The 12030-nt window shown below is 44.8% G+C and overlaps 1 protein-coding gene across 10 annotated transcripts; it reads left to right on the top strand.

The window, feature by feature from the left end:
• The first annotated feature begins 793 nt into the window (after positions 1-793).
• phf2 (PHD finger protein 2) lies at positions 794-11682 on the top strand. Of its 10 annotated transcripts, none has more exons than XM_061291101.1 (23): positions 794-934; positions 2031-2116; positions 2286-2400; positions 3395-3555; positions 4466-4607; positions 4707-4893; positions 5030-5192; positions 5643-5730; positions 5817-5923; positions 6287-6378; positions 6460-6549; positions 6721-7059; positions 7391-7510; positions 7680-7789; positions 7966-8144; positions 8225-8403; positions 9079-9257; positions 9776-9910; positions 9983-10137; positions 10407-10502; positions 10577-10686; positions 10780-11062; positions 11347-11682. In XM_061291101.1, the coding sequence occupies exons 1-23, from the start codon at positions 837-839 to the stop codon at positions 11433-11435; spliced, it is 3303 nt and encodes a 1100-aa protein (XP_061147085.1). In that variant the 5' UTR covers positions 794-836; the 3' UTR covers positions 11436-11682. The 10 variants fall into 10 exon arrangements, 9 of the variants coding, with proteins under 9 accessions (XP_061147085.1, XP_061147084.1, XP_061147087.1 ...); XM_061291100.1 differs by having other exon boundaries at positions 9980-10137; XM_061291103.1 differs by having other exon boundaries at positions 8228-8295; positions 9776-10137.
• The last annotated feature ends 348 nt before the right edge of the window (positions 11683-12030 follow it).

Raw genomic sequence — 12030 nt, 5'->3', positions numbered from 1 at the left:
TAGGTGACAAACAACACTCAGCCATGATGTGAAAAATAGCAAATATTCTCAAACATCCCCTGATCTGTAACTCCCAAAAGGGCAAGGAAAAACTCCAGCTAGGGGAAATGAGAAACCTTGAGAAGAGACCACAGATGGGAAGGTCCTTCATCCAAGATGACCAGGCTGCAATGGATGCAGAGAGGACACATAGTACAAACAATGTAGACAAATTCAAAAAAAGGTGTGGAGAGCAGGAGGTTATTGCACACTAATGACTCTGAGACTAAGAGTGGTGCGAGTTCATCAGAGCAACAGCCTGGGGGAAGAAGCTGTCTGTCTCCGTGGCTTCTGCTTTTGGCGTACCGAGCTCTGTAACGCCGTCCGGAGGGGAGTAGTTCAAACAGACTGCAACCTGTGTGAGAAAGGTCTGTAGACATGTTCCTTGCGCGTTTCCTGGAGGGGGTCAAGCAGGGGGCCCGGGACCTCCTTCAACCTCTCGAAAGATTTCATGACCACAGATGTCAGTGCGACAGGTCTATAGTCATTCAAACCTGTAAGCAGAGAAATAAGGACTTCTTCCATGGTCAATATGGCTCTTGCCAGCCAGGTTAGTCTCCAAACAAGATGTTTAATCTTACCCAATTAAAGGGGATGCAAATTGTTTCTCTATATTTGAGTGGATTATTATTATTATTATTATTATTTTACATTGTGTGAAGGGAGATCTATTTTTCAATTCGTTTGTCTCGTGAGAGCAGACATCCCGCGCGCCCGCCCGCGCGCGCGCCGGCCCCTTCCCCCTACGCGCGCGCGCGCGCGGGAGGGCGCGCACACGCCGTGGCCGTGAATCGAACATGGCGACTGTACCCGTCTATTGCATCTGCAGATTACCTTACGACGTGACCCAATTTATGATTGAATGCGATGCTTGCAAAGATTGGTTTCACGGCAGGTAAAGTGCTTGATTTGATATGGTGCATTTTAGCGAGTGTTTGCATTTGGGGAGGCTAAATAAAAACGGCGAGCCGTCCGTTCGTTCGTCCGTCCGTCCGTCCCTCCCTCTCCCTCCCTTCTTGACAGCTTTGTGACTCGGTCGCTCATCTACATCTGAAGAGAGGCCGCTCGCTCGCTCGAAGAAGGCGGAGGGAGCTAGGGAGTCATTGAGCTCGGTTGGGAAATTTGGTGAATAACTCCTTCCAAAACATGGATGTGCTTGAACGATCTTTACGTGGGCTTCGCCATTCCTCGGAGTTTAAATGCGATATGACATGCCCGATGAGCGGGGACGGACGGACGGACGAACGGCACCGTGAGTGAGAGAGACTTGGTCAATATTCTCTCTCGCTGTCATTTTGTGTATACAATATTTGTGCAACGTTTGCAAAATCACTCCAAGAATAGAGCTTCTCGCCCAGTGATTTGAGAAAAGGCAGCCAGCCTCGATCGCGCTTTTATTTGGAGTCTATGCATTACGGTGTGTTTTATCTCGCGTTTGCGACATCCCTCCAGGAATGGAGGCTTTCAGTACGTGATTACGTTCTTTTTTGGGGTCACGAAAACGATTATGACCATTGTACGTCCGTTGTACGTCCGTTGTACGTCCGTCCGTACGTCCATGCCGAGTTCCGAATAGCCTTTCAGCGAGACTGGATTTCTAGCGGCGGCGACGACAACGGAAAAACAATATTTTTGACAACAGGGCCGAGGCAGTTGCTTTCCAAAATCCCCACTTAAGCAAGCATTCGTGGTTGTACGTTCAACCCGGAGCTACGAAAATTGCCTGCCTGCCCGCCCGCCCGCCCGCCAGGCATGCATACGTATGGAAGTGGCCAATATCTAGCGAGTTTTTTGGAGCCAATCGCGCAGGAAGTGCACCATTCGGACTTGATTTTGCTCTTATGTAGAGCGCCTATTTGAGCAAACCTCTCGACATTTGATCCAATGCTTTTGAAATCATCGACAGCTTGAAGATATAAAGTTTGAACATTGAAAGCTCGCCCCAAAGAAATACATCCCGTAACCAAGTGAACTATTTGCATTTGTTTCAGTTGCGTCGGTGTGGATGAAGATGATGCCCCGGACATTGACGTATACCATTGTCCAAACTGCGAGAAGACCCACGGCAAGTCCACATGTATGTCGAATATTCTATTTTGGAAAAATACATCGTGTGTCAAAAGTGGATGACATACTGTTTATGTCATGCAGCAAGTAGCAAGTAGCTCATTTGAGTTAGGGGAAAGTACTTACGGGCATTGATGTCATTGCTCTTTTGTTGTTGTTGTTGTTGTTGTCGTCTTAAGTAAAAAGGAAAAGGCATTGGAACAAACAGGACCCTTGGCAAAGCACAGATGTCCGAGCTGTACAGAATGGAAGTCAAGTTTTCATAAAGGAGCTCCGTAGCAGAACATTTCCAAGGTAAGCGTGTTTGACACTTTAAAAAAACGTATGTCACGGAACGGATGGACTCGGCAAACCGACATGACTTACCAAAATAACTAGCCGACTGACCGACCGCCAGGGACGTGACGACACTACGACGACAAGAACGCAATGATCCATCCGAGCGGGCGCGAGGGGCAGACAGGGCTGAAATACACGACGGGTAACGAGAGGCAGGTGACTGTGGTTACGTTGATTGAGGTAACACAGGAGAGGAGGGGAGGGGAGGGGAGGGGCCACCATGGTAACGTAAAGACACAATACAGCAACCGAGACGTGTCAATGTCATATTGGAGTTGTCAATGATCAGACAGCTAGTAGCGAGCACACGCCGCCTATCAAACTCATTTGACGTGACTGCTTTTCCACTCGTCTTCCCTGGCTTCTGCTTAAGACTCGGAGGAATCAAATGTGGTGGCCACGTGACAGAGCCATTACGACGGATGCAACTGTACATGGTTTGACAGTTAGAATATAGAATAGATTTGTCATTGTCACATGTACAACGAATTTTAAAGTTTGAGCTATGGAGCGTTCCATACAGAGATGTACAGAATGTGCCATATAGATCAATTGGGGACGAAGAAAAAGACGGAGGCTTAGCTTCACATTGCGAGTTGTAATGATTTTTGTGGCCGTGTGTAAGCATTCACATGACATATTAAATGCAACCTCAGACTGTCTGGTGTGTGTGAAGTAACTGCGTCCCCAAAGTGACTCACACCAGAGCGACGTATTAAACGTACGTACTATAGACGTAGTATTTGGTGGAAATGAGTCCAGGCTTTTCCATGTCCAGATACATCGACTAAAGATGATGTCGAGTCACCGCTTGAGCATTGAATCGTGTTGATTATTTGTATGATCACAATACAAGACTCGTTTGATATGCTGCTTGCGTAGTTTTGTGATTTGCATTACAATATCATTGAAAGGCATTTTTCACTGGGCTTTTGTGTGTTGTTTCCAGTGCTGAGGATATTGTTGTTAAACTAAGTGGCGCTCAACTGACCATGGATTACCTGGAGGAGAACGGTTTTGAGGAACCCATCCTGGTTCCCAAAAAGGATGGTTTGGGCATGTCCATGCCGCCTCCCACCTTTTACATCAGCGATGTGGAAAATTACGTCGGTAAGGACAGAACGACCGACGACCTTGATTTAGATTTTCCTCCCGGTAATGTCCGCCGCGTATTGTTTTGTCATCCCGTCGAGCAATGTTTCCCAACCGCCGTGTCGTGACACACTGGTGTGCTGTGAGAGATGTTGTGCTGCGCCCTGGGAAATTGTCCAATATTAATTACGGAGCGCACTGTAAACAGGCTCGCCAAACCACTGTTCAGTTTGAGTTGGGCAAGGCCTGGTCAGCCACTTGCGTACTGCTCGCCAAGAATCTCGAGATTAGATGTTGTCAGTCTGATTGCGATGACACGGAATGTCAACTCTCTGGCATGGAAGGAACCCGAGCTGGTGTGCGAAGCCGCCAGAAAGGTTCCGACTAGAAAGGACGGTGCGAGTCGGAAGCCGAGTCGAAAAGGAAAGCTCCGTTTAGCGCTCCATCTACGTTCCGCGATCTGCGGGTTGTGACGGAAAGAAGGAGATCCGGGATACAAACGATGGATGGATGGGTGGGTGGATGGATGGATGGATGGATGGATGGATGGATGGATGGATGGATGGATGGATGGATGGATGGATGGATGGATGGATGGGTCGGATGGATGGATGGATGGATGGATGGATGGATGGATGGATGGGTGGGTGGGTGGATGGATGGATGGATGGATGGATGGGTGGGTGGGTGGGTGGGTGGATGGATGGATGGATGGATGGATGGATGGATGGATGGATGGATGGATGGATGGATGGATGGATGGATGGATGGATGGATGGATGGATGGGTCGGATGGATGGATGGATGGATGGATGCATGGATGGGTGGTTGGATGGATGGATGGCTGCATGGATGGATGGATGGGTGGCTATTCTTTTTTCATGAACATGTGTAATTTTGCCATGTTTATTTATGTTTTACATCTCAGGTCCTGACGTCGCAGTTGACGTCGTCGATGTCACTAAACAGACTGATAGCAAGATGAAGCTTAAAGAATTTGTCGATTATTATTACAGCACAAACCGAAAGAAAGTATTAAATATAATCAATCTGGAGTTCTCTGACTCAAGGTACACGCTCGGTGAAGAACTTCCAAACATTGTGTAATTTTGACCATGTGACAGTATCTATGGCGTCCAAATTCATTTTGTACTTTTTCTTTGGAACAGGATGAGTAATATTGTGGAGGGGCCCCAAATTGTCCACAATTTGTCTTGGGTTGAAAACTACTGGCCTGAAGATGCTCTGCTTGGAAAGCCTAAAGTCACTAAATACTGTCTGATATGCGTTAAAGACAGCTACACCGATTTCCACATCGAGTGCGGCGGCGCCTCTGTGTGGTATCACGTACTAAAGGTACGCCCTCCTTTCCTAGCCTGTGTTCTGTACACCTTTGCTTTCCAAAAACAAGAAATCAGAATCAGCTTTATTGACCAACTTTGTGCATGCCAAAGAAGGAATTTGAAAATGGATGTCATGTACGTATTTCCAGGGAGAAAAGATTTTCTTTCTCATCAAGCCCACCTCTGCCAACCTTTCTCTGTACGAGCGCTGGAGGTCGTCGTCCATCCGCAGCGAAATGTTCTTTGCTGACCAAGTGGACAAGTGTTACAAATGCTGTCTGAAGCAAGGACAGACTTTGTTCATTCCATCAGGTTCAACTGCCAAACTACCGATTGCAAACATACCACTGACTGACTCTTTTGAGGACGTGAAACTGCTCATCTTTTTTCTATTGACAATATGAAATATTCTCATTGGGTTGTTCTTTTTTCTTAAAAGGCTACGGGACAAAAATAAGAATTGCCCAAACACATATTGAATAGAACAAGTATTTTGTTTGATTAAATGAGAATAAGTCATTCCACTTTTTTAATATATATATATTTATATATATAGACACGCATACACATGCACACACACAAAGTTTATTATATACACAAACCATTTTTGGAGCCACAACTTTCATGGAGAATTCTTCATTTCTATGCTAGTCATAGTCTGATTTGGGTAGTTGTCTGGGTGTGTGGTATTCTTATTAATCTGTGATCTCATCCACGGTTGTTAAATCTGTCTGATATTGATAACGGTGTGCATTTGTTCAGGTTGGATCAATGCAATTCTGACTCCGGTGGACTGCTTGGCATTCTCTGGCCATTTTGTCCACAACCTGAGCGTGGAGATGCAGATGAGGTCTGAACACCACTTTGATCAAACACAAAATGAACGTTGCGTTTGTTTTTCTTTGCACTGCCACTCAAACCATTGATTTTGCCTAGAGCAAATGAAATTGAGAAGAGACTAAAGGTGAAAACCCTCACACCGTTTCCCAACTTTGAAACAGCATGCTGGTACGTGGGACGTCATCTTCTTGAACGATTCAAAGGTGAACGCTTCGTTTCAAGCCACATTTTGTTTGAAAACGTTTTGCATGGGGGCAGCCCCAATTGACATCACACACCTCGGCAAAAAAAGCAACGGAAGCAGAGATTAGAGCCGCCGTCGGGAAAATTGCCTGGAAATTCCTAGCAATGTGTACCTTCTGCTGACCGGGGAGATTTTGATATCATCCATTTTCATAATCAGACTTCATATTGATTGATATGAAATCACATTATCGTACTTCAAAAGAGAGAGTCGTCTGAGCTTGGAAGCATGAGTTAAATATGAACCTATCTACGTATGTACTATTTTGCTTTGCTTCATTCTTCTTTTCAGTAATAATGACTGTCGATGCCCGTTTACGCAGGTCTACATAAAGCAAATAGGCAGCCAGCTCCATATCTGATCCATGGTGCCAAAATCATCAATGGAGCCTTCAGAGCATGGACCAAAAAGCAGGTACGGATTCAAAGTGATGGGTATGTGTTGTCGTCATCTATTCGATAAACATGTTCTTTTTCTCTCGCTCGCTCTCGTAAGGCCCTTTTAGAACATGAAGATGAACTTCCAGAAAACATGAAACCTTCACAGCTCATTAAAGACCTTGCCAGAGAGATAAGACTCTCAGAGGTACCTGTATTGCATTTGGTCCAAATAATACGCACGCACGCACGCATTATGATGATTTCATCAAATACAGTGGACCTGAGCTGAGAATGGCTATGCAAAAAAGAAAGAAAAAATGCAATTGTCCAGATTGATCAAAAGATGACTTTGTCGTTGCACGCTTTCTGTGTTTAGAATGCCACGAAAGCAGTTAAGAGCGAGCTGCCATCGGAGAGTCCTCCATCACCCCACTCGGATCTTGAAGATCCTCTTTCACCAGCCGAGGTTCCTTCGCCGAGCTTTGAGACAGTCAAAAACAAAAGCAACTGCCCGAAAGTGCACAGACCGCCAAGCAAAGCTCCGAAGATGACCAAGGCTCCAAAATCTCAGAAAACGCTCAAGGCCAAAGAGGGAGATAAGAAGAAAATCACACTTTTACACGACTCACCCGCTCCACCTAAAGCCTCCAGTTTTGAAGCTCTTGAGTCCCATGCCAAGGATATCTTAAACCTGGACCAGACAACAAAAGCAAAGGCAAGCACATTGGCAGATGACTTTTGACTTTAACACGATTGATATAGATATATACAGTGATCCATCACTGTAAGAATTACACACATATATGGATCACTGTATATACGACGCACACTCACACGCACACACATTTGTGCCTTCTTGTTTTTACTTTTGGTGTTGTTTACTTGTATGGATATTGTGTACTATGTCTTGTCACCGTGGGATAGTGGGAACGTCATTTCCATCTCTTTGTATGTCTTGACCTGTGAAGAAATTGACAATAAAGCAGACTTTGACTTTGATACACACACACACATTATGAATATTGTCCTATCTTCTTTTTTTGCAGGTTGTGAAGAAAATGGTGACAATCTCAGAAAAGGAAACATTGAAGCAAAAAATGGTGGAAAAGTTCAACAAAACTAGAGGGCAGAATAAAAACAGGAGTGAAGCAAAATGGAAGTACAAGGTGAGACCTTTCAAAAGAGATTGAACTTTGCATGACTCCAAATGTCCAAATTGGAGTCTGACGTCCTTATTTGCCGGCCTAGCAAAATATGATTTGGGTCGACATGAATGGTTTGTGCTTATGATGTCACATAAGCATTTGTCTCTTTTTGCCCCCCCCCCCCCCACAGAATAGTAAACCAGACTCCCTGTTAAAGATGGAAGAAGACTGCAAATTGGACAGGAGCTCCGTTTTAGGCAATAAAGCCGCTTTGGCCCTGGCTCGCAAGAAAATCCTGAGGTATGTACAGAACACAGAGCACCAACTGCAGCCCGATGGGCCAGCACGGCTAAATCCAAGGCGTCCAAATGTCGTTTTAATGGTGTCTTGAATGCGTCGGGGAAGAGTTGAAGCCAATTCAGGCGAGTAAGTGCCTGCCTAAGCACTTCCCCTTTATCCTGCCCTTTCCCATTTAGCACAAAGCCAATGAAAAATCACATTGACGCAAGTGTTGTGGGGACAATACAAGAGCTAAAAGAGGACAAACACAAGCCAGTGAGAGATGAGTACGAGTACGTCTCGGACGAGGGAGAACTGAAGATTGATGAATTCCCCATTCGACGGAAAAGGAACACCGCAAAGAAAGAATTTGCCGGTGAGTAATGTCACGTCATGCGTACAGCACGTACGTATATGGACTGACAGTGTTTTGAATCCTTCCTTGCGTTGGTTTAGCAGTTCTTTCCCAAATCAGACAGCCAGTTCGACCAACCAATAACCCAAAGAGCAAGCCCTTGGTGTCAAAGGTATGGAGTTTTCTACTTCTCATCCATCATCACAGCCTGTCATTTTGGTCATTTGTACTGCTCTGGAAAGAATTAAAGAGAGAAGGTCTCGACCCAAACACGAGAAAGGTCAGTAGCGTAATGCTGAGGCAAACGACCAAATGTTGCAATGTGGCTTCTCCTTCGAAATGGGAACGACAGCCTTTCTCTCTTTTTTTAGGAGCGGGTTGAATCTTTGCATAATCGGCTTGCAACAGACGCATTTTTCTCCTTTTGCGATACACCAGTCTAGTCCATTTATTGTAACGCGCTTCGTTCGGCATTTCTACACTTCAGACATGGAACGTCGTATTGTTGCGACGTACGCTCATGCAAAAGAGATCCAATGCTGCAATACGTACACTGGCCATAGTTACCGTAATTTTCGGACTATAAGTCGCGTTTTTTTTTCATAGTTTGGGGGGGGGGGGGGGGGGGGGGGCGACTTATACTCAGGAGCGACTTATATACATATATATGGTTTTTTTTTTTCACTTTTTTGGGCATTTTATGGCTGGTGCGACTTATACTCCGGTGCGACTTACAGTCCGAAAATTACGGTACTTTTTGGTGATTTCTTCTTTGAAGCATGAATGTCAAATGTACACGAAACACTCCTCCCACGTGCATTCCCTCCCGCTGTAGTGTTCCCAACAGAATTTGTAAAAGGACCGTCGCATGATAACCTTTGTTTGCGTGTTTTGAATCGTTCTCAATTGTATGTACATATTGTAATGTTTGTTTCCTTGTTGTTGTTTTTCTTAGAATCAGATTGCTGATTCTTCAGATGAAGAAAGTCTACATTTTGACACAGACGCCAAGCCAGAGGGTAAATGTTGCCATTCCAACACAAATACGAGTCAAAAAAGTGGCAGTGCGGCAGGTATTCTTGACTTGCTGCAAGCCAGCAAACAAGTGGGTGGAATTGACTACAGCACCAACAGGTAGGCAGACAGACCTCAGTTGATTTGGTCCTCTTCTCAGTGTTTGTTGACGCAGCACGCTTTCACATTTAGGTAGCTAACCGCATTCAGGACAACATGTGCAAAAATGGACAATTCTTCTCAAACATCCACTGACCTGAAACTCCCAGGAGGGCAAGGGAAAAGAACCAAATTCACAAAGGGTGGAGCGTGGTCCCGCACGAGTGTTGTTGAGGACATGATCTACACGCTCACTTTATGTTCTCTCTAAACTTCAAGCTAGTGTCCAACAATACTTTTCTTTTGTACTTTCTGTCTGGAGATGCTGCGTCTCAATGGGGTTAGCCTTTGCAAATAGTCTCGATCAAGCACACGTCCCTAATACAAATGTGGATTTCAAATCTTATCGTCTTGGTGTATTGAACGGATTGTGCATTACCACGATGTCATGTGCTAGAATCCAAAATCTTTCTTTGGTGATCAGTGCTGCGACCTTTTGTAATGGCTTGTCGTGTATTTTTCTATTGACCTCTTTACAGTCAGCCACCTGCATCTCCCAGCACACAGGAGGCCATTCAGGGCATGCTGTCTATGGCCAACCTGTCATCATCCGACAACTTGCAGCAGCAGCAGCAGCAGCAGCAGCAGCAGCAGCAGCAATGGAACACTAATCAGTTAAGAAGCAATAGTCAGTCAAAGAACATTTGGCAAATGCACAGTTCGCTGACTAATAAGAAGGTCAGTAGAGGAGGAGGAGGAGGAGGAGGCGCCATTGGTCACGGCAGCAACCGCAAGCAATCCACTAACCACTTGAAGAAACCCCAGAAGAAGTGCAGTTTTGAGGCTCTTGATTATGATGACCAGGACCACATGGACGCGTGCTTTAAAGACTCCGATTATGGTAAGGCTCCAAATCGAAATACGGCTCTTTCAATTTCATTGTACGTATGCTGGTGATGAAAATGGACACGGGTGGCCTATGTTTTTGCCAGTAAGTCGTATATTTTTTGGGTTACTTCTCAAAGAAAAAAAACAATCTTCGATCAGTTCTAACAATCAAGGATGACGCTGATTTCTAGCGAGAATAGAGCCGCTGCAATCGCTCGCTCTCTCTCCACGTTATTGCTTGACTGTTAACCATTGCAATGTAGAATGTTGCATCTTCCGTAGTTTATCCGTCATTCGAGTCTGAGGAGGACAATCCCATTTTCAAATCCAGATCGAAGAAACGGAAAAATAACGACGACGTTCCATACAGCCCCACAGGTCTGCTGGATTCTGTCATTCCATTCACATTCTATGTCTTTTGGAGTCAAGTCTTGATTTCAGTCTCCTCCCAGCTCGCGTAGGACCCTCGGTTCCTCGACAGGAAAGGCCTGCGAGAGAAGGAGCGCGCGTGGCCTCCGTCGAAACGGGCTTGGCCGCTGCTGCGGCAAAGCTTTCGCATCAGGTCTGTAAATTCGGGGGGGGGGGGGGGCGGCTAGGCTAATTCATGGTGTTCCAAATGCTGCAAATCAAGTCATGGCTTCAACACTGCCAATAGGAGGAACAACAGAAAATCAAGAAGAAAGTCAAAAAGAAGACAACGCTGTTCGAGGAGTCACCGCTAAAAATGTCTGGAGATAGCGGCTCGGCGGATCGCCATCTGGACTTCCGAGGCGACCACCTTTCGCATCACGAGTTGGACAGCCAAGCGCTCAAGTTACCAGCAGTGCTCCAGCCCATGGTGCCGGGGCTATTCCTCAGCCAAAGGCGACCGTCCACGTCTGCTCCCAACAGCAACTCCATGACAAAAGGGGATCGTGGAGTTTCGGCAGATGCTAAAGGTCAGTAAGTGAGCAGTCAGTCTCCCTTGGGAGCAGGAAATGAAGAACTTCAGTAGCCAGCCACGTGCTAGCCTAACAGGAAATCGGCCATTTTGACTTTCATTTGGATTTGGGCAGCATTTTTGGATGGGGATCATCTGTTAAAGGACGAGAGATTTCTCTCAATCGTTTTCAAACATCGGCTGTTTTATCTTGAGTTCTCTGATCTTTGAAGAAGACATGTACTACGTCGATAGATACTTTACCGAGGCACACCAACTGATTGTCTTTTCTTCCCTTTACAGCCAAGCGGCTAAAGAAAGGCATGGCAACAGCAAAACAGAGACTTGGAAAGATTTTAAAGATCCATCGAAATGGACAGCTCCTCTTGTAGCAGACCGCAAAATAGGATTGGAAAGTCATGAACTGAGTCCCACTTTGTTTTGTTCCTGAAAGTTGACAGCGAGGAAAAAAAGCTAAGATGGGAAATAAGAAATGAGACATTTTTCACTCTCCAAGACCAACATCACATACATATATATACACACACGTTTCTGCCTGTCCTTATACTTTATAACTTTGAGATATTGAAGTGTACATAGCCTGCTATAAATATTTTTAATAAACCATGTCTCACTTTACTACATCAATTATCAGGTTTCTAAAACACAAACAGAAATTGAGAGAGAGCGCTAAATGATGTCATTTGTTCCTTCCACAAAGACTTCTTGGGTTATCATCACAGATTGGTTTGAGCGATCGCTTATTTGTTAATAGGTAAGTATGTAAAGCATTTTCAGAGGAAATGTTTTTTTATTTATTTATTAATTATTTTATTTATTTATTTATTTTTATTTTATTTTTATTTATTTAAATAAAAAAACATTGCCTCTGAAAATGCTTTACATACTTACCTATTAACAAATAAGCGATCGCTCAAACCAATCTGTGATGATATATATATATATATATATGTATTTTTTAATCGA

Source organism: Syngnathus typhle, linkage group LG11, assembly GCF_033458585.1.
Source record: "Syngnathus typhle isolate RoL2023-S1 ecotype Sweden linkage group LG11, RoL_Styp_1.0, whole genome shotgun sequence".
NCBI lineage: Eukaryota > Metazoa > Chordata > Actinopteri > Syngnathiformes > Syngnathidae > Syngnathus > Syngnathus typhle.
Note: the sequence above shows the minus strand (reverse complement) of the source record. Positions and strands in the feature narration are given on the sequence as shown.

Coding starts and splice junctions, on each gene's coding strand:
- phf2 (XM_061291096.1), top strand. CDS start 837: ATGGCGACTGTACCCGTCTATTGCATCTGCAGATTACCTTACGACGTG. Junction 5,731..5,816: donor AGCGTGGAGATGCAGATGAG/GTCTGAACACCA, acceptor GATTTTGCCTAG/AGCAAATGAAATTGAGAAGA. Junction 6,550..6,720: donor GAGAGATAAGACTCTCAGAG/GTACCTGTATTG, acceptor TTCTGTGTTTAG/AATGCCACGAAAGCAGTTAA.